The sequence below is a fragment of the Thalassophryne amazonica genome, chromosome 2 (assembly GCF_902500255.1).
Source record: "Thalassophryne amazonica chromosome 2, fThaAma1.1, whole genome shotgun sequence".
Classification (NCBI taxonomy): Eukaryota; Metazoa; Chordata; class Actinopteri; order Batrachoidiformes; family Batrachoididae; genus Thalassophryne; species Thalassophryne amazonica.
Genome location: NC_047104.1, coordinates 17,959,551 through 17,981,716, shown reverse-complemented (window position 1 = coordinate 17,981,716; position 22,166 = coordinate 17,959,551). Strand labels below are relative to the sequence as shown.

Genomic DNA, 22,166 nt, shown 5'->3' with positions numbered 1-22,166 from the left:
TCAAACAATTGGGTATCAAACAGAAGTTTGGGTGTGTTTATCACCCTCAATCAAATGGGGCGGTGGAACGGGCTAATGGCATTTTAAAGAACAAACTAGCAAAAATCATAGCAGACAGCAATGGCAAACTAACCTGGCTGGATGCGTTGCCGCTTGCTTTATTGTCAATGCGCTCACAAACTAACCGACTAACCCATTTGACACCATTTGAAGCTCTTACAGGTCGGCCGATGCCTATTCCATACCTGAGAGGACCCTACGAAGGACCATCGCTGGAGCAGCTACAAGACGAATTGCATAATTATCTGAGACAGTTAACCCAAATACACAAAACTATCTTTTTGCAGGTCAAAGGTGCTACAGAAGACAGAGAAGCAGAGATTCCACTCGAAAATCAGAGCATCCAGCCTGGTGATCTGGTTTACGTCAAAGTGTTCAAAAAGAAGTGGGACAGGCCCCGCCGAGAAGGTCCTTTTAAAGTTATTCTTGCCTCACGTACAGCAGTCAAAGTAGACGGTAAGGACACTTGGTTTCATTTAAACCACTGCTGTAGGGTTGGTGGCCCAGCGCCCCTGCGGCCTCGGCAAGCTCGTCTTGGCAGAGCCGCCGGGCCAAGGGGGGAAGCAGGAGAAGCCAGAGACCCTACAGCAGCACCGAGGGACGGCCACGCCTCCCTGCAGCCAGGCGAACACCGGCCAAGGCGCTCACAGAGACTGATTGAACAAAGACGACGCACAGCTTCAGAGAGTAGTGGATCCCTGCCAGATAGAGCAGTGACAGACTCAGATGCAGACTCAGAAACAACTGGAGACGCAGGCCAACAGACAGACAGAAATACAGACCGACAGATAGACAGGCCACAGGAGACATCAGACTCGGACAGCAACTTAGTAGATTTACCGACAGAAGAACCACAGGAAGTACAACCCAGACAAAGCACAGATACACCACACATCCCTAGTGACAGCTCATCTAGTGACGGCTCACTCAGTAGCACATCTAGTAGCACATCTCAACAGTCATCAGAGCAATGATTAAGGAATTATTCAAGGGATTGACAATACTACTGGTGGTCAGTATGGGAGAAAATAGACATCCAAAACATACAACGGACTGTGCCGTGGCCATGGCCGCAATAGCAGCTAAACAAGGCATTCTAAACACAGGAAAAACATATAATTTGGTAAACATTAAATCAAAAGCCTACAAGAACATAGGAATACAGGGAAAGCTGGGGGATTACATATTAGGCGAAGCCATTAGCATCAAATGTGAAGAGGAGGGAACACTCAACATAGAGGTAATTTGTGATAAAGGAGGATGCAGGGAAACCAAGCAAGACGTAACTGTTACAGTACATGAAGCCACAAAATGGGTAAAAATCAAACCAAGGAAAAAGAGGACAATTAGAAGCCTAGAAACAAGCAGTCACTTAGGGAGATGGGATCCCAGTACAGACCTAGCCCGCACACAAGGGTTGAAGACCAATTTATTTTACCAATGGTTGAAATTTTCGGCTAGGCAGATCAGTGAAAAGCCTTGCATAGCCTGTCACCGGAAAGGTGTGATACCTCAGGCTAAACCCCTACCTGATATCAACAACTGTTATAGGAGCCCCCAACATAACTCAGACCAAGCAGAGTGCTATACACAATGTGTTATGAAAATGGCAGTGGGTGATGAAAAATATGCTGCCGACAGTAAACTTTGTCCAGTGCCCCTAAGTACAGAAGGAACCGTTCCACCTATGATTAAAATAGAGAAAGGGATGATACACCCATTCTGTATAGCTAAAGGCTTAGTAGCACAATACATAAGCGACTGGCAGGTAGGGACGACCCAGTCAAAACACCACATACAGTGTATGCAAAAGCAGCAAGAATACAAACCGGCCAAAACAGCATGGAACATTACCGTCTGTCACACCCTGCCAGCAGCAGGCATACAGTGTGAACAAATAGTACCGGCCACAGGGGGGTCTGTAATTGGACTGAATCTCACCCATGCTTCATGGGTATCTACTCCAAATTTAGCTAAGGGAACAGTACCCTTAGCTGACATCTTTTGGATATGCGGACAAAGAAGGAAACTCCTGTCATCGCTGTCCCCTAATTGGAAAGGCCTTTGTGCTCCTGTGATGCTCACAGGAGCTATAACAGTAATTGAAATGCCAAATTCAATACAACCCATGCCACAGAAACTTCGTAAGAAAAGAGGAATAATGACGTTTAAAACAGACTACAACATCACAGTAAGAAACGGGATACCAGAAGGGATACCCCGACAATTAGAAGCCATAGACAGTAGCAGAGTTAAAGCAGATGAAGACGCGGATAAATGGGGATGGGCATTGGCGCTGTTCGGGGTTACGCCAAAAATCCGTTCTAGGTTCCAGGAGGTGCAGTGGATTAATTACTTGTGGTATAATCAGCAAAGATACCTGAACTGGACATTGGCAGCAGTAGGAGCCTTAACCGAACAACTGCACGCCACCTCGCTAATGACAATGCAAAATAGATTAGCTATCGAGATGATGATGGCTGATGAACAAGGAGTTTGTATTATGATCAAAGCCACCGAATGTTGCACAGCTATTCCCATGCGTACAGGGGAAGACGGAAATTTGACAGAGCTCTTAATCACACTTGAAGAGATGCAACAGGAACTGTTAAGTAACTCCATAGGAGGGAGAAATGAAACTGACGATTCTGGATACATTGTAGGGAATGGAATGAATATTGGCCCACTATTTTCACTGTTTGGGACTCTAAGGAGAGGGTGGATATCATGGAAAGACTGGTTATACCAGATAGGTGTAGTCTTGGCACTAACAGGGGTGGCGGTCTTGCTGGTAATATGTTGTGGTATTCCCTTGATAAAATTTCTGGTCAATAAATTGATTTCATCCACAGTAGGACAGCTCCCACTGTTAGCCATCCGAGCCCTGGAAGAAAGCACAAACGAAACAGACAGAGAACCAGAATATATGGAAATGGCTGAAATACCAATTATCCTCCCCGACAGCCCCCAGCTCCCTAATATTGTGGCGTATACCCCAGATAGGGAGGACTGGGATGGACCGTGCTTGGTGATATTGTAGACGAGGAAGAAGACATGCATGCACATTTACATTCACACACATGCACCCACAAAAATGAGGGATAGGATAGACAATATCTGAAAGAATGACATGGAGCTGTAATAATGAACGTATATGTATATTACTAGGACACAGGAGTATGGCTGAGAGACCAGACTCCCCTGATCAGGGACCTATGCCTGATCTGCCTCTATCAAGTCTGATTGGACTCTCAGAACTGTTTGGAGAAGAGGATATACAGGAGGGATGGTCGAGCCATGATTGGTCGCCACAGCCGCCATCCATCCAGCAGCTAAACCAGTTGGCAACAGAAGGATCTTCATCGTTCCAGCACCTGGCGATGACGGCTTCACAGAATCTGCCTGCAGCAAGAGTCGGCCCGAGGACTCCACCATCACCTGAAGGACCCTTTGGACTCAGGAACACACCCCTTCCGCAGATGCCATGGAGACAGTCACATGTGCCAGTGGCAACGATACCCTCCAGGGGAGGCAGCCAAGGTCGGCCATATGCAGCAACTGCCCGAGTGCATCCTAGACCCAATTCACTGCTAGGACCTGTCCCCAGCTTTCCACCCCCAAGGCAGGAGAGATATTCTGATCAGCCCAGTGCCTCTGGAGGAGGATCAGCAGGGGTGGACCTTAGCCGAACTCACCCACCAGGACAGAGGGGAGCTTTGTACAGGCTGCTAAATGCCCAGAGTGTCCCAACCACTTGCCTGTGCGACATCAACAATACTCCCCCCACACACGAAATGCCTTCCCCCTTGTACTTCCTGTCCCCTGGACTGCACAACCTTAATCTGGTCATGGTCACCCCACTGGACATGGCAATCTTGGTTCGAGAGCTTCGTCTTCCACAAGAGTCTGTTCCAAAAACCTTGGAGCAGCTCCTGCCCCTCACAAATCACATTCCCCATGGGCTATTTGAGGAAATCATGCCACAACTGAGTCAGACAGCTGCATACCTGTTAAGGATACACCATGACAATGCCAACATGTCTTGTGCTCAGGAGGGCCTCCATACTCAACTGTGTGGTCTTCAGTCTAGTATGGACATGCTAGCCAGCATGATGGAGCATATGGAAAGGGAACAGCTAGGGCTGGCCACCACCACCCTGAATGTGGGCAAGAATTCTCTGGGGGCCCTGTACAACCTGGCCAAGCAGCACAAGGAGCTGGAAAGATCCATCAGAGAACTGCACGACTGTCTGAAAGCCAGAATTCTTGATCCTTCCCCCACTACCCCTGAAAGGCCAACCTCCCCATATTCCCCAACTTCTCCCAAAGCTTCAGACGCTGAGTAAATGCTGAGGAGCGCGGACTGACGTAATGGCACTGAACACGGACTATGATCTTGGTTCTTGAGTTTGAATTACGGACTGGTTTCAGAAATCTGAGTGTAAATAAAAAAAACAAAAAACAAAGAAGGATATATGTTAGTAACGAAGGTCGGGTAAATGTCTGTCCTTACCATCATCTGCGTAACACAGATAAAGCTAAATGCATACACATAGATATCACATTGCAAAGTTATAAAAAGGGGACCCTTACACGGCGTGTTTGTAGATTTAGTAGTAAAGATGCACCATAGGGACCCCTTTTTCTTAAATTATAGCATGCCTCAAGAGACATGCATCGCCTAAATTTGGCATCTGGCCAAAAAAGGGCATTAGAAAACAAGCTGAAAAAGAAGAAAAACAAAGTGAAGAATGTTGACAAATGGCCTATAATGAAAACCATTATATGATTGACTAAGGCAAATGACTTAAGGACGGACATGAAGGGAAACCATTTATTGTGTTTATCATTTAACTAGATATAGCTGCGCTAACCTTAGAATAGTTTCTTGATTGGTTGACTAAATAGTGGTAACGTAGGGGTTATTTGATGCATTTAAGTAATAAATGTGTGACTCTTTAACAAAATAATATGTAGAACCAAGTATAATGGGTTGGAGCCTCTGGTTGAGTGAGACAATAGATGCCAGAAGATGATTGGTTGCACTAATGTCAATGTAATGCCTTTACTTTGCCATGATTAAGAGGTTGCTGTAACTTGTTTTATGTGGCCATTTTAAGTGCCTTGAATTACACCAAAACTCAATGTTTGAATGTCACCTTGCGTTGATATAATCCAGCTAATTGCTCACCTTGTGCCTTAGTATGTAGGTTCACCTGCACTTCAATATATTTACCGTGTGAAGTATCACTGATATTCATATCCGCACCAGAGTTATCAGTAATTCGAGTGATGTGTTTTTCTTTTTTATTGCAATGCACAAATGAGGATGTCTTGTCAGTAAACAACCCAAGAGTATAGTTGATGTAATGGGACTCTTTCGAGTCCCAGAGGAGGGACTGTAGAAGAATTTTTAGGTCCTTATTTGAACTATGATGAACTATCAAGTGTCCTGATCCCAACTGTATGTCCTCTGGTTGAACTAGCAGGTGTTCAACCAAAAAAAAAAAGGGCTCTATTAGTCATTCAGTCTGTCAGGGGCTTTCCAAGGCCTTTTAGGTGCTTTCCCGCAGGCCACGTGCGAGGGGCCTCGGGCCAGCTGCACCTGTGGCTGAGGCCACATGCGGGGGGCCTCAGGCCAGCTGCACCTGTGGCTGAAGGTCTTTTAAAAAAAATCAGTTGTAAATCCTTCACGTTTTAATGGGAGCATTTGTCACATTGAAATAATGGCCTAACACCTGCTTAGGGTTCACTAGAGGACGCTTCCAATAGAAAACCATGTCTTGGGAATGAAATAAATAAAAAAGTCGAAGGAGGAGCGATGCCCGCGGGTCTCCAATAAATAGATGAGCGCGGTTGTCATATTCAGTCTCTCTAGAGGACTCAGTTTGTCTAAGCTCTGTGTCGAAGGCTTAAATAAACTTAAAAACTCTGTGCATTTTATCTTGCTTAAGGCTGAATTATTCTAAAGTGTTGTGTCCTTTTCTAGCATATCACTTGCAATTAGTTTGTGTTATCTAAAAGAAGACATCCCGAGAAGACTAAAGACGAGCCACGACAGTTCTTTGAGCATTGATCAACTTTCCCAGTCTTTTGTTGCCCTGTCTCAACTTTATTGATATGTGTTGCAGGCATCCATTTCAAAATGAGCAAATATTTGCACACAAACAACAAAGTCTATCAGTTTGAACATTAAATATCTTGTCTTTGTGGTGTATTCAACTGAATATAGGTTGAAGAGGATTTTCACATTATTGTATTCTGTTTTTATTTACATTTTACACGAGGTCCCAACTTCATTGGAATTGGGGTTGTAGAACTTAAATAAGTACTGTCAATTTTTTTTAGCCTAGCCATTAGCTCAGCCCTGGCCTTGCAGCCCCTGGGCCTCCTCCTCAACTCTGCCAGAATGGGGTGTCGAACCAGTGTCTGCCTGGATGGTTGCCCTGCAGGACCCAAAGCGGTTCCATTATGTGTGTTGGGAGTTCTGCCTCCCAGACTTGATTTTGACTAAATGTAAAACCAGATCTTTACATTATTTTGTATGTCATCACTGTAAAAACTGAAACAGTTCATGTTTGTCAAACAGTGCAGCTGAAACATAGACTTTAGTAAATCAATTATGGAATCCAAGGCAGAAAGACGGTCCATCACAGACGTAGTCAGATCTACTGTATCTCCGTTTGACAGAAACACCAACCCACTTTGTGTTTCACACAAATGTTTCCACTTTCCACGGTTCTGCACAACTGAATTCAGTGCAGTCTGTAAAACACTGAAGCGTAATTATGGTTTTAAACTACAACGGCATACAAACAATGTGCTACAGCAGCCAGCACAAACAGAAATGAAAAGTAACTGCTGTCAGTGGGCACTGAAGACCATCAAGAATGTCCTGATCACAGAAGACACTCATCTGGAAGACTGACAACCAGTGCAAATGAAAGGCACAGCGCATATAGGAAGGAAACAAAAATAAATATCCACCCAGAATGCATTGATTCATGAGAACAACGCACAAGAACAAGCAGATTATCGTACTTCTGGTAGTAGTGACTATTTTTGCTGAGCAGCGCATGGCTAAAGTGCTTTATATTCTAATTATTTTTGCTGGGGGGGGGTTTATTTTACTGTCACTTTCACATCAATTCCCGTTGGGACATTGATAAAGTTGAAGTCCAAGTCTGTCGTCATGGAGCAAGAAAATTTCAGGAATATGATGGTCCCAGAGCTGAAAAAAAAAGTGTTGCTGAAAGGGGCATTCTCTTCTGTGGAAAATTATGCTGGCAGCTGGCAAGGTTAGAGAACAAATCAAGCGAGTTTATTGGATTAGTGTGTTTATGAGAGAGTTTATGGAGCAGCGAATTTATGGAGAAGCGTGACGACGAACTGTCTAAGAGAAAGCAACAGCACATTTTTTTGAAGACTTCCACTCTGCTCGGGACGTTGGCTGTCATCCATCCCAATGACATGACCCACCCACCGAAAGTGGTTGATAGTGACACACTCTAATCTGTGGAGCTTGGATTCAGCCAGGACACAGGTTACAGGAGATGGGAATGGAGCCAGAAATATATTGGTTGGGGAACCTCAGAAAAATTCAGGCAAAACCAAATAGTCCGCCCCCAATGGTGGTGCACCAGTACTGCACCAGTTCACACAACATTGCCGTGTTATCTTCTTACCCCAAGTTCAAATGCACAACAATTGTGACTTGTGTTAATTCAAGTCCAACTGACAAAACTCAAGTCCTACCCTCTGCTGACAACAGCTGGACACTGTCTAGACCCTCAGCGGTGGAAGTTTTTATTTTTTAAATGTAAGTAAACAATATAATGTAACTTACCTAATTTTAGCAGTTAACAGAGCTCAAATCAATAAATTCCCTTCTGAAGCAACTTTTTTTTTTTTTCAGGAGGTGGGGGGGATGTCCCCCATCACCTCAACGTCAGAAAGCATTAGTGCTGACCAATGCATAATATCCCGATTTAGTGATTAAGAGGGACAAATGAAGCCTTTATAATAAATGGATCAAAATTAAATTGCTTAGAAAAGGGGTGTGTGTGTGTGTGTGTGTGTGTGTGTGTGTGTGTGTGTGTGTGTGTGTGTGTGTGTGTGTGTGTGTGTGTGTGTGTGTGTGTGTGTGTGTGTGTGTGTGTGTGACATTGATATTGTATTGGTTTTTTTTGTTTTTTGTACATGCCTGCCAGCCAACTCCAACATTCAACCAACCTCTGGTGTTCTGGTTTTATTTGGAAGATCTTCATTGCCCTTTTCTGCCGAGCACTGAGTCTTTGGGCTTTCCTCTCCTTCCTGCTGGCCTTCTCCTTCTTGGGCCTGGAATAGCCCAATATTATCGCCTTGTGTCTCAAGCTGTCTGCATCCTGGAGCGTACGGTCCTGAGTGCAGCTCTTCAGAAAAGCTTGAGTGAAAGCTTCTGCTTTTGAGTCTGTTTGAGACTGGAAAAAAAAAAAAAAACAATGACAGGAGGGAAAGTTAATCAAGGTATTCAGAATAAGAAGTCCAAATTTATTCACTGGTGGTCAACTGGTACATGGTTACTCCTTTTTGTTATTCAATAAGAAACGATGAGTCCCAGTCTAAATACACGTCCCAACCTCTGAACCCTCACAGCTTTAAGCAGCTCCACCAACAAGCTACAAGCGTTTGCGATGGTATAAAGAGCAATGAGACAGCACTTTGTGACAAATCACCTCACCTTGGAAAAATATTACCAAGATTTATGCATTTTAGTTGCAAGGAAGATTTCCATCTCTACAGAATGAAATAAACAATGTGAGGCAAATCTGTGAGTAAAATGGTTCACATGAAACATGACGAAATTAAGATTTATCAAAAACTAGCTGAGTGACCCGTTCTACACATGGGTAATAGAGATGACTTTTAGACATGTCATTGTATGTTTCAGGTCATGTTAGTTAATGTGTTGTAAGTTGCACTGCATTGTGTGTATGCTGTCATAATTAATTTTCATAGAGCAATTTGTGACATTCATGAGACTCAAGTGAATGATGATGAAAGGTGATAACATGTCATCACTGCAGTGCTCTGGCACACCGCACACAGCAGGTACATTTTAATTGAAAAAAAACGCACGCTTTAACTCACACGCAGCACGAGCTGGTCCGTTTGGACTAAAGTGCACCCTAGGCAGCCACTACTAAGTAGTAAGTAAAGTGTGGTGCTTGCCACTGGACCTGAGTACCACGTGAACTGCGAAAATAAGGGCTCCAGTGAGCGGGTCATGATCAGTGAGCGGGTCACCGAGTGACCTGCCCCTTGGTGCCCCCAGTCACCATAGCAAGGTTGGTGTTAATCACTTAATCACAGTGGCTGTGGATAGTGCACACACACATGCACGGTCAGCTTTATACTAGATACATAAATCTTGATATTATCTACAACACTGACACCAGTGTGCATGAGGAATCATGGATGACACACACACAGACACAGAGAGAGAGAGAGAGAGAGAGAGAGAGAGAAACGGCGCTTTGACAGTGCAATTTTGAAATGTTCAAAATTTCTGGCATGCATTATTTTCATGCCACTTGCATGAACTAGTCGTGAACACTGCACAACCTATTCAAAAACACTGCATGTCACAGCGTGTCACTGTGCGCAAGGCATCTAAACCTGCAATTAGATTATGACGAGATCTATAATAAACATAATTTTACAAATACATTATCTAATTCATAAGAAGGAATGAAAGTGCAACTGTTTTACCAATCTATTACAATATATATTTATGAACAAGAGCAATCAGAGATTTCTGAAGTCCGCCAATCCGGATCCAGATAACATCCAAATGCAGTATTGACATAATTCTTCAAAGCTATATAAAGTGAAATCTTGATCCAAAATCCGATCAACTCCAAGATTTAATGGAGTCTTCCATGGCCTAATATGCATCCGTGGTGACATTTTGGTGAGAATCCGATAAATAGTTTTGATGTAATCCTTCAAAGACTATATAAAGTGAAACTGGGGCAAGAAGCCGGATCTGGATCACCTCCAAAATTTAATGGAGTCTAACATGGTCTAACATCTATCTGTGGTGAAAGGTTTGTCAAAATCCATGCAGTAGTTTTGACATAATCTTGCTAAAAGACAGACAAATAAATAAATAAACGCTGATGATTTCATTACGTCCTTGGTGGATGTAATAGTTACCTTTGAGACAAGATTCTAAATGCATTCTCCACTGTATGATGCGCATCAGACAACCTGCAGCTGTAGATAATTTCTCTGTGCTTCTGGGAGCGAAAGGAGATGTTTTACTCAGCCAAATTCTGAGAGCAAATGCGCCATCGGCTGTGAAATTATTATTTTACATAGCGTGGCATCAAGTGGGACGCATTGGCACGATGAATTGCGTGGCAGTGCAGGAATCAAATTCATTGTTTTCTCCAAAGTCATTTTCGATCTCGAGAGATCAATCTTTATTGCCTGTCTGACCTGGGAATGTTTGTGAGTGAAATCTGTTTGTGTGTGGTGTGTTGTCTTGACATAGTGACATTAGCCTACAGCCAAACCGACATCATGACACGGTGCACATTATCGTGGGCGATATTAATCATGTGGAATTAAAATCAGTGCTCTTAGGACTTCATCAACACATCAAATGTGCCACAAGAGGAGAAAACACACTGTACAAGGTTTACACCACTGATGAGAACAACCCCAAGAAAACCATCCCAACCGTGAAGCATGGGGGTGGAAACATCATACTCTGGGGGTGCTCTTCTGCAAAGGGGACAGGACGACTGCACCGTATTGAAGGGAAGATGGATGGGGTCATGTATTGCGAGATTTTGGCAAACAACCTCCTTCCCTCAGTAAGAGCATTGAAGATGGGTCATGGCTGGGTCTTCCAGAATGACAATGACCCCAAACACACAGCCAGGGCAATTAATGGGGGCGGGCTCCATAAGAAGCATTTCAAGGTCCTGGAGTGGCCTGGCCAGTCTCCAGACCTGAACTCAATAGAAAATCTTAGGAGGGAGCTGAAACTCCAAACCTGAAATATCTAGAGAAGATCTGTATGGAGGAGTGGACCAAAATCCCTGCTGCAGTGTGTGAAAACCTGGTGAAAAACTACAGGAAACGTTTGACCTCTGTAACTGCAAACAAAGGCTACTGTACCAAATATTAACATTGATTTTCACAGGTGTTCAAATACTTATTTGCAGCAGTAACATACAAAGAAATTATTTTTAAAAAATCATACATTGTGATTTCCGAATTTTTTTTAGATTACGTCTCTCACAGTGGACATGCACCTAAGATGAAATTTCAGACCCCTCCATGATTTCTAAGTGGGAGAACTTGCAAAATCACAGGGTGTTCAAATGCTTATTTTCCTCACTGTATATCCCTCTGAAACACTGTTGCCTGCATTTTGAGGGCCAAATGTTGTATGTGGGCTTCATAGATAATTGGCAAAGCTTCTGGGGAAAACCTGGTCTTGTTAGGAGAGACGGCATCCATCCCACTTTGGATGGAGCAGCTCTCATTTCTAGAAATCTGGCCAATATTTTTGGATGGAGCAGCTCTCATTTCTAGAAATCTGGCCAATATTCTTAAATCCTCCAAACCGTGACTATCCAGGGTTGGGACCAGGAAGCAGAGTTGTAGTCTTACACACCTCTCTGCAGCTTCTCTCCCCCTGCCATCCCCTCATTACCCCATCCCCGTAGAGACGGTGCCTGCTCCCAGACCACCAATAACCAGCAAAAATCTATTTAAGCATAAAAATTCAAAAAGAAAAAATAATATAGCACCTTCAACTGCACCACAGTGTTGTGTGTTGGGGGGTGTGGCTGGATATTTTGGTGTTCTTTTCTTTTCTTTGCTCTTCAGGTGGCATGGAAACTGATTTGTCTGTGGAGAAGGTGCTGGCTGAAGAGTCCTCACCCTCATCAACATCATGTGTAGCACCTGTGACTGGTGCTCACATGCAACCTTAAAGACGTTCAGCTGAAGCAGATAATTGGATGGCGTTCTGCATTTAAGTCATGTGTGATTCAAGCAGAACTGCCGGGAACTCGACCTTGTGATGTTCGTTTGTGAGACGCTGAGGACCGCGCCTGGGTTTGACACATCGAGCCCGTGAAGCAAGGAAGGGTGAGGACACATGCTGTCAGCACACATCAAAGGTGATTAAGTGTTTGACTAATTGTTGATAGTAACTTGGTGTTTTGTTACACAGTATACTTGAATTGTGATGAGAATTGTGCAGCTTGCTTCTCACTGCTGTGGCGTGCGGATAAGTGATCCTCCACCAGTTGTGAGAAGCTGCTCATTTGCATAAAGTTAAAAAAGATACAGACCTGAATGTGTTGCTGATAGCGTGTGTCTTTTGAAAGATATTAGTTGTAACTGCTGACTTACCTCACCTCTTCTTTGCTTCACAGAGAGTCAGTTTGTCGTGTCCACCTGGGGGGTGTTTGGCGGTGGTAGTGGGTCCAGGAGCGCCGGGCTTTGATCCTTGCGGGCGCTGGAGAGCGTGCCAACAGTCACTCCACCAGAAGGACGCTATTTTTGTTTTTACACTTTTTATGCACAGCGGGTGAAATAAATATATTGTTTTTGGAACCGCTTTTCTGGTTATTTGTAGTGCTGGGTTCCATCTGACGCAGGTCCGCTCCTCAACCCGCGTCGACATATAACAGACAGACTAAAACAGTTAAATGTGGTCTACTAAACATTAGGTCTCTCTCTTCTAAGTCCCTGTTAGTAAATGATATAATAATTGATCAACATATTGATTTATTCTGCCTTACAGAAACCTGGTTACAGCAGGATGAATATGTTAGTTTAAATGAGTCAACACCCCCGAGTCACACTAACTGCCAGAATGCTCGTAGCACGGGCCGAGGCGGAGGATTAGCAGCAATCTTCCATTCCAGCTTATTAATTAATCAAAAACCCAGACAGAGCTTTAATTCATTTGAAAGCATGACTCTTACTCGTAGTCTTGTCCATCCAAATTGGAAGTCCCAAAAACCAGTTTTATTTGTTATTATCTATCGTCCACCTGGTCGTTACTGTGAGTTTCTCTGTGAATTTTCAGACCTTTTGTCTGACTTAGTGCTTAGCTCAGATAAGATAATTATAGTGGGCAATTTTAACATCCACACAGATGCTGAGAATGACAGCCTCAACACTGCATTTAATCTATTATTAGACTCAATTGGCTTTGCTCAAAATGTAAATGAGTCCACCCACCACTTTAATCATATCTTAGATCTTGTTCTGATTTATGGTATGGAAATTGAAGACTTAACAGTATTCCCTGAAAACTCCCTTCTGTCTGATCATTTCTTAATAACATTTACTCTGATGGACTACCCAGCAGTGGGGAATAAGTTTCATTACACTAGAAGTCTTTCAGAAAGCGCTGTAACTAGGTCTCAGATTGTTCTGTCTGAGTTATTTTCATTAGTTACTTCATCCAAACCATCAGCATGTCTATTAGACCCCATTCCTACCAGGCTGCTCAAGGAAGCCCTACCATTATTTAATGCTTCGATCTTAAATATGATCAATCTATCTTTGTTAGTTGGCTATGTACCACAGGCTTTTAAGGTGGCAGTACTTAAACCATTACTTAAAAAGCCATCACTTGACCCAGCTATCTTAGCTAATTATAGGCCAATCTCCAACCTTCCTTTTCTCTCAAAAATTCTTGAAAGGGTAGTTGTAAAACAGCTAACTGATCATCTGCAGAGGAATGGTCTATTTGAAGAGTTTCAGTCAGGTTTTAGAATTCATCATAGTACAGAAACAGCATTAGTGAAGGTTACAAATGATCTTCTTATGGCCTCAGACAGTGGACTCATCTCTGTGCTTGTTCTGTTAGACCTCAGTGCTGCTTTTGATACTGTTGACCATAAAATTTTATTACAGAGATTAGAGCATGCCATAGGTATTAAAGGCACTGCGTTGCGGTGGTTTGAATCATATTTATCTAATAGATTACAATTTGTTCATGTAAATGGGGAATCTTCTTCACAGACTAAGGTTAATTATGGAGTTCCACAAGGTTCTGTGCTAGGACCAATTTTATTCACTTTATACATGCTTCCCTTAGGCAGTATTATTAGACGGCATTGCTTAAATTTTCATTGTTACGCAGATGATACCCAGCTTTATCTATCCATGAAGCCAGAGGACACACACCAATTAGCTAAACTGCAGGATTGTCTTACAGACATAAAGACATGGATGACCTCTAATTTCCTGCTTTTAAACTCAGATAAAACTGAAGTTATTGTACTTGGCCCCACAAATCTTAGAAACATGGTGTCTAACCAGATCCTTACTCTGGATGGCATTACCCTGACCTCTAGTAATACTGTGAGAAATCTTGGAGTCATTTTTGATCAGGATATGTCATTCAAAGCGCATATTAAACAAATATGTAGGACTGCTTTTTTGCATTTACGCAATATCTCTAAAATTAGAAAGGTCTTGTCTCAGAGTGATGCTGAAAAACTCATTCATGCATTTATTTCCTCTAGGCTGGACTATTGTAATTCATTATTATCAGGTTGTCCTAAAAGTTCCCTGAAAAGCCTTCAGTTAATTCAAAATGCTGCAGCTAGAGTACTAACAGGGACTAGAAGGAGAGAGCATATCTCACCCATATTGGCCTCTCTTCATTGGCTTCCTGTTAATTCTAGAATAGAATTTAAAATTCTTCTTCTTACTTATAAGGTTTTGAATAATCAGGTCCCATCTTATCTTAGGGACCTCATAGTACCATATCACCCCAATAGAGCGCTTCGCTCTCAGACTGCAGGCTTACTTGTAGTTCCTAGGGTTTGTAAGAGTAGAATGGGAGGCAGAGCCTTCAGCTCTCAGGCTCCTCTCCTGTGGAACCAGCTCCCAATTCAGATCAGGGAGACAGACACCCTCTCTACTTTTAAGATTAGGCTTAAAACTTTCCTTTTTGCTAAAGCTTATAGTTAGGCTGGATCAGGTGACCCTGAACCATCCCTTAGTTATGCTGCTATAGACTTAGACTGCTGGGGGGTTCCCATGATGCACTGAGTGATTCTTTCTCTTTTTGCTCTGTATGCACCACTCTGCATTTAATCATTAGTGATTGATCTCTGCTCCCCTCCACAGCATGTCTTTTTTGTGGTTCTCTCCCTCAGCCCCAACCAGTCCCAGCAGAAGACTGCCCCTCCCTGAGCCTGGTTCTGCTGGAGGTTTCTTCCTGTTACAAGGGAGTTTTTCCTTCCCACTGTCGCCAAGTGCTTGCTCACAGGGGGTCGTTTTGACCGTTGGGGTTTTTCCATAATTATTGTATGGCCTTGCCTTACAATATAAAGCGCCTTGGGGCAACTGTTTGTTGTGATTTGGCGCTATATAAATAAAATTGATTGATTGATTGATTGATTGATGTAAAGCCATAGTTTTTTGTTTTTTTTTTAAATCTTTGTTACAGCCTTACTTTAAAGCCAATATAAAGGGGCATCACACCAAAACATGGAAGAGTGTAGAAATGTGTGTCACTGCACAGGAGCCAATTTATACACCTCAGTTTACGATAGAAAATCCTTACAAATGTTTTTTTTAACTTCAAGATTAATTTCTGATTACTTTACATTTTGAAGTTTAAAAAAAAAAAAAAACACCAAAGAAGGCCCTTTATAAGCCAATAAAGCAAAAGCTTCAGCGGGGTCGAAGCCTAAGCATTCCTCGAACCCCCAGCTTCTTAAGGTGATTTTTCCATCCCATTATGCTGAGAACAAATCCTGCTGAGAACCCTGAACAGTATGACAGAATTATACTAAACTCTGATGTAACTGTGATGTAACATGAAAACAGCTTTATGGCTAAACAATGCACCAAACAGGTATCTGCCTACCTCAACACCAAGAGAGTTCACAAGGGCTCTGGGAATCTTCGCTTGGACAAGTCGTTCTGTGGAGTAGAGGGAAAAAAAAAGACACGATAAATTGAATGAGATTTTAGAGAGCACCAGTTTTTTCCAGTGCTATACAACCCCTGGCAAAAATTATGGAATCACCGGCCTCGGAGGATGTTCATTCAGTTGTTTAATTTTGTAGAAAAAAGCAGATCACAGACATGACACAAAACTAAAGTCATTTCAAATGGCAACTTTCTGGCTTTAAGAAAATCAGGAAAAATAACTGTGGCAGTCAGTAACGGTTACTTTTTTAGACCAAGCAGAGGGAAAAAAAAATATGGAATCACTCAATTCTGAGGAAAAAATTATGGAATCATGAAAAACAAAAGAACGCTCCAACACATCACTAGTATTTTGTTGCACCACGTCTGGCTTTTATAACAGCTTGCAGTCTCTGAGGCATGGACTTAATGAGTGACAAACAGTACTCTTCATCAATCTGGCTCCAACTTTCTCTGATTGCTGTTGCCAGATCAGCTTTGCAGGTTGGAGCCTTGTCATGGACCATTTTCTTCAACTTCCACCAAAGATTTTCAATTGGATTAAGATCCGGACTATTTGCAGGCCATGACATTGACCCTATGTGTCTTTTTGCAAGGAATGTTTTCACAGTTTTTGCTCTATGGCAAGATGCATTATCATCTTGAAAAATGATTTCATCATCCCCAAACATCCTTTCAATTGATGGGATAAGAAAAGTGTCCAAAATATCAATGTAAGCTTGTGCATTTATTGATGATGTAATGACAGCCATCTCCCCAGTGCCTTTACCTGACATGCAGCCCCATATCATCAATGACTGTGGAAATTTACATGTTCTCTTCAGGCAGTCATCTTTATAAATCTCATTGGAACGGCACCAAACAAAAGTTCCAGCATCATCACCTTGCCCAATGCAGATTCGAGATTCATCACTGAATATGACTTTCATCCAGTCATCCACAGTCCACGATTGCTTTTCCTTAGCCCATTGTAACCTTGTTTTTTTCTGTTTAGGTGTTAATGATGGCTTTCGTTTAGCTTTTCTGTATGTAAATCCCATTTCCTTTAGGCGGTTTCTTACAGTTCGGTCACAGACGTTGACTCCAGTTTCCTCCCATTCGTTCCTCATTTGTTTTGATGTGCATTTTCGATTTTTGAAACATATTGCTTTAAGTTTTCTGTCGTGACGCTTTGATGTCTTCCTTGGTCTACCAGTATGTTTGCCTTTAACAGCCTTCCCATGTTGTTTGTATTTGGTCCAGAGTTTAGACACAGCTGAGTGTGAACAACCAACATCTTTTGCAACATTGTGCGATGATTTACCGTCTTTTAAGAGTTTGATAATCCTCTCCTTTGTTTCAATTGACATCTCTCGTGTTGGAGCCATGATTCATGTCAGTCCACTTGGTGCAACAGCTCTCCAAGGTGTGATCACTCCTTTTTAGATGCAGACTAACGAGCAGATCTGATTTGATGCAGGTGTTAGTTTTGGGGATGAAAATTTACAGGGCGATTCCATAATTTATTCCTCAGAACTGAGTGATTCCATATTTTTTCCCTCTGCTTGTTCTAAAAAAGTAACCGTTACTGACTGCCACAATTATTTTTCCTGATTTCTTATAGTGTTTCTTAAAGCCAGAAAGTTGCCATTTGAAATGACTATAGTTTTGTGTCATGTCTGTGATCTGCTTTTTTCTAAAAATTAAACAACTGAATGAACATCCTCCGAGGCCGGTGATTCCATAATTACTGCCAGGGGTTATATTAACCATCTGAAGTCTTGACTATCTGTGCGCACAGATCAGTGGATCCATCTGCTCTGGTTTGTCCAGACCAGAACAATAAAGTCCAATTCATCATCAGACTGATCACGCTCTGGTTTAGACTCTGATGACGCACGCCAGGCGTCAATCATCTTCATGTACTTAAAAAAAAAAGAGAGAGACTTGACGTGCTGTTCCAAGACGTCTGATTATTTTGATGCACTAAATAAATAAAATAACTACACCATACACTGATCACATATGCTAAAACACTCCACCACACACACTAAAAACACACTCCAAGCACAGCAAATATTACACAACTTTCAAAACTGACTGCTGTCTGCTTTTCGCGCCATATCAAACCACAATTTTCTTCTCTCCGAAGCCAAAATATGTGGATTGGGATTCATTGTTTATTAGGTAATATATTTTACACCAGTGATAAAGAAAAATTTGTGTTGGTTTTTTTTTTTTTACTTGCTTGCTGTCGCAGACAGAGAGAGACGGAAGAAAAGTCTTGTTTACAAAATGTGCAGACACACACACACAGACACATGGAAGCACACACACGTAGGGTCTGTGGGTTGTCATCAAACCCACTTGGAGTTGGTGATTTTGATTGGTTATCTCCCGAGTTTTCCACCAATGGTAACACCCCTTTCTCCCACTGAAGATGAGGGAATCTTTTTTCTTCCCACCCCTCTCTCCTGCAGCTGAATGAGGAAATGAGTCGTTTTGCTGTGGGTGTCTGCCAAACGTGCAGCAAATATGAGAATATTATCCCCAAAAAAATTTGAGTAAATTATTCATCATAATTCAAGTTATACTTGGCCTATTAACAAAATTTATAAAGTGGCTTGCAGGTTGAATTCCACATATTCAACATGCATTCAAACAAACACTCAGAGTGGAGTGGATTGTGTGCTATGTCTTTTTAATTAGGTCATGTGACTTTTGACACGGAGACACATCAATCGACTCCAGAGAGTTACAGGGGGTGCCACACTTCAATGGTCAGAGCCCGTCTCACCGACTGTTCCTCTCCACCCCAGGAACGTGGATGGTATCTCCAAGTGTTGGACAGGTGCAACCAAACCAGCAATCAGGAGAAAATGTGCAAGATGGACCAGGGATGGGGCCGAACCAATCCAATATCACCATCTGGTTCCGATACCAATGTAATTCACGGATCTGAAATTACAGATACACCCTGCAGAGTTTTCCGATCCAGGATGTGTGTGTTTTTCTGCTGAAACATATCCAGAAGGGATTCCCTCCTGGCTGCTCTGCTCATTGGCTACAAATCACGGAAGGGACCTCCCATATGGAGATGTGCCCCAATGAGACACAGAGCAATGAGACACACCTCCATTCAGGAATCCCCCCCCCACACACACACAGCCAGCCAAAAGGCAAGCGTTAATAAAAGCAGAACTGGAGCTGACCAACTTTTCATCACATGTCCACTGTGCGGAACACCGCAAAACAAGACAGCAATGTGCAATGTTTGCAAAGCCATTGTACCGAGAGGCGGAAGCTCTGTCACGACCTACAATACAGTGAACTTAAACATTTGAAAAAGCACCACATTAAAGAGCATGAAGATTATTTTTGGCCAGGGGACAGAAAGACAAAATGGCAAATGTCAGCCTCTATAATACATACTTGATCATGAAGCTGTATAACTGGGGATACAATATATCCTCATGTAAAATCTATAATAATAATAATAATAATAATACAGTGGGATAAAGAAGTATTTAGTCAGCCCCTGATTGTGCAAGTTCTCCTACTTAGAAAGATGAGAGAGGTCTGTAATTTTCAACATAGGTACACTTCAACTATGAGAGACAAAATGAGAAAAAAAATCCAGGAAATCACATTGTATGATTTTTAAAGAATTTATTTGTAAATTATAGTGGAAAATAAGTATTTGGTCAATGACAAAAGTTCAACTCAATACTTTGTAACATAATCTTTGTTGGCAATGACAGAGGTCAAACATTTCCTGTAAGTCTTGACCAGGTTCGCACACGCTGTAGCTGGTATTTTGGCCCATTGCTCCATGCAGATCTCCTCCAGAGCAGTGATGTTTTGGGGCTGTCACTGGGCAACACAGACTTTCAGTTTCGCAAGCGGTGTGTTTGGGATCATTGTCATGCTAGAAGACCCAGCCACGCAGCATCTTCAATGCTGTCACTGAAGGAAGGAGGTTTTGGCTTAAAATCTCACAATACATGGTCACGTTCATTCTTCCATTAACACGGATCAGTCGTCCTTTCCCCTTTGCAGAAAAACAGCCCCAAAGCATGATGTTTCCACCCCCATGCTTCACAGTAGATATGGTGTTCTTGGGATGCAACTCAGCATTCGTCTTCCTCCAAACATGACTAGTTGAGTTTTTACTAAAACGTTCCTGGTTCCTGGACCTGGTCAATGACCTGAAGAGAGCTGGGACCACAATCACAAAGATTACATTAGTAACACATGATGCTGTCATGGTTTAAAATCCTGCAGGGCAGCAAGGTCCCCCTGCTCAAACCAGCACATGTCCAGGCCCGTCTGAAGTTCACCAGTGACCATCTGGATGATCCACAGGAGGCATGGGAGAAGGTCATGTGGTCAGATGAGACCAGAATAGAGCTTTTTGGAATCAACTACACTTACCATGGTTAGAGGATGAGAACAACCCCAAGAAAACCATCCCGTGAAGCATGGGGGTAGAAACATCATACTCTGGGGGTGCTCTTCTGCAAAGGGGACAGGATGACTGCACCATATTGAAAGGAGGATGGATGGGCCATGTATTGCAAAATTTTGGCAAACAACCTCCTTCTCTCAGTAAGAGCATTGAAGATGGGTCATTGCTGGGTCTTGCAGCATGTCAATGACCCCAAACACACAGCCAGGGCAACTAAGGAGGTACTCCGTAAGAAGCATTTCAAGGTCCTGGAGTGGCCTGGCCAGTCTCCAGACCTGAACTCAATAGAAAATCTTTGGATGGAGCTGAAACTCCAAACCTGAAAGATTTGGAAAAGATCTGTGTGGAGGAGTGGACCAGAATCCCTGCTGCAGTGTGTGCAAACCTGGTGAAAAACTACAGGAAATGTTTGACCTCTGTAATTGCAAACAAAGGCTACTGTACCAAATATTAACACTGATTTTCACAAGTGTTCAAATACTTATTTGCAGCAGTAACATACAATTATTAAAAAAAAATCATACATTGTGATTTCCAGATTTTTATTTTAGATTATGTCTCTCACAGTGGACATGAAAATTTCTGACCCCTCCATGACTTCTGAGAACTTGCAAAATCGCAGGGTGTACAAATACTTATTTCCCTCACTGTATATAAAATATCTGAATTTGAGTTTACGAAGATCCACGCAGGTTAAACGTAGCAGACACGGATTATTTGGAATATTTGTTTTAACACGTTTTCAGGCTCTCATGCATTGAATCTCTTATTAACGTGATGAAAAGCATACAAAATTACATTTTGGTGGTTTATCCATGTTGTTTACACAACAGCAAGTAAAAACCACTCAGTCTGCGGTCAAAACAACAACTTTTAACCCACAGCGAAAAACGACTCATTTCATCCTGACATCTATTTTACAAAAGACGTAAAGATAAACGAAACGACGTGTTCAAAAACAAAACATTTTGTTACAGACTGACGGACCGCCGAACCTGGCTTCAGTGTCGTGGATTTTTACTTCAAATATGCATTTGGAAACTGAACTTACCTTCCATTTGATGATCTTTGATGAAACCTTTAAAAAAACAGATTCTGAAACAAAAATGAATGACGCTTTTTTTTTCTCTCTCTCTCTCTCTCTCTCTCTCTCTCTCTCTCTCTCTCTCTCTCTCTCTCTCTCTCTCTCTCTCTCTCTTTTCTTCTTCTTCTTCGAGTTTGACAGTGGGTAAACCTAATAGTTACTTATCGCCACCTGCTGGACCGGAGTGGAAAGCCCTGTCGTAAAACAAAACATTCTGTAGCAGTTCTGTATTCCGTTTGGGTTCAGAGATTTATCCATTTAAAGCCACATTCTTGACATTCACTGATTTCTCCCACCGGGGTTTGACTCTGCTTTCTCTCCGTGGTTTAAAAACGGTATCTTTTAACATTGGTCAGTTGTACGTTGGTGAGTTTTTGGAAGCTATGGGGACATATTTGAAAAATATCCCAGAATCCCACCTGTTCCAGTACTTCCAAGTACACAACTTTACTAAAACTAATGGTCCCAGTTTTGCTAATATGCCAAAAACTCTGGGTGTGGTTTAGTTCTTAACACATCACCAAATCTAAAGACATGAATATGCCAAATTAATTAAAAGATCAATGTACAATGTACTGTAATACTCCAAACCCTAAAAACTTCAGA

The 22,166-nt window shown here is 42.3% G+C and overlaps 1 protein-coding gene across 1 annotated transcript in view; it reads right to left on the bottom strand.

Annotated features, from left to right (window-relative positions):
- Positions 1–21,610, bottom strand: part of pop4 (POP4 homolog, ribonuclease P/MRP subunit) — a 50,561-nt gene extending 28,951 nt beyond the window's left edge. The window contains exons 1-3 of the mRNA XM_034183946.1: positions 21,528–21,610; positions 15,965–16,020; positions 8,293–8,519 (exon numbers count right to left, since the gene is read on the bottom strand). Coding sequence (XP_034039837.1) covers positions 8,293–8,519; positions 15,965–16,020; positions 21,528–21,534 — 290 coding nt within the window. The 5' untranslated portion in view covers positions 21,535–21,610. The remainder of the gene's footprint in view (positions 1–8,292; positions 8,520–15,964; positions 16,021–21,527) is intronic.
- Between the last annotated feature and the right edge of the window lie 556 nt (positions 21,611–22,166).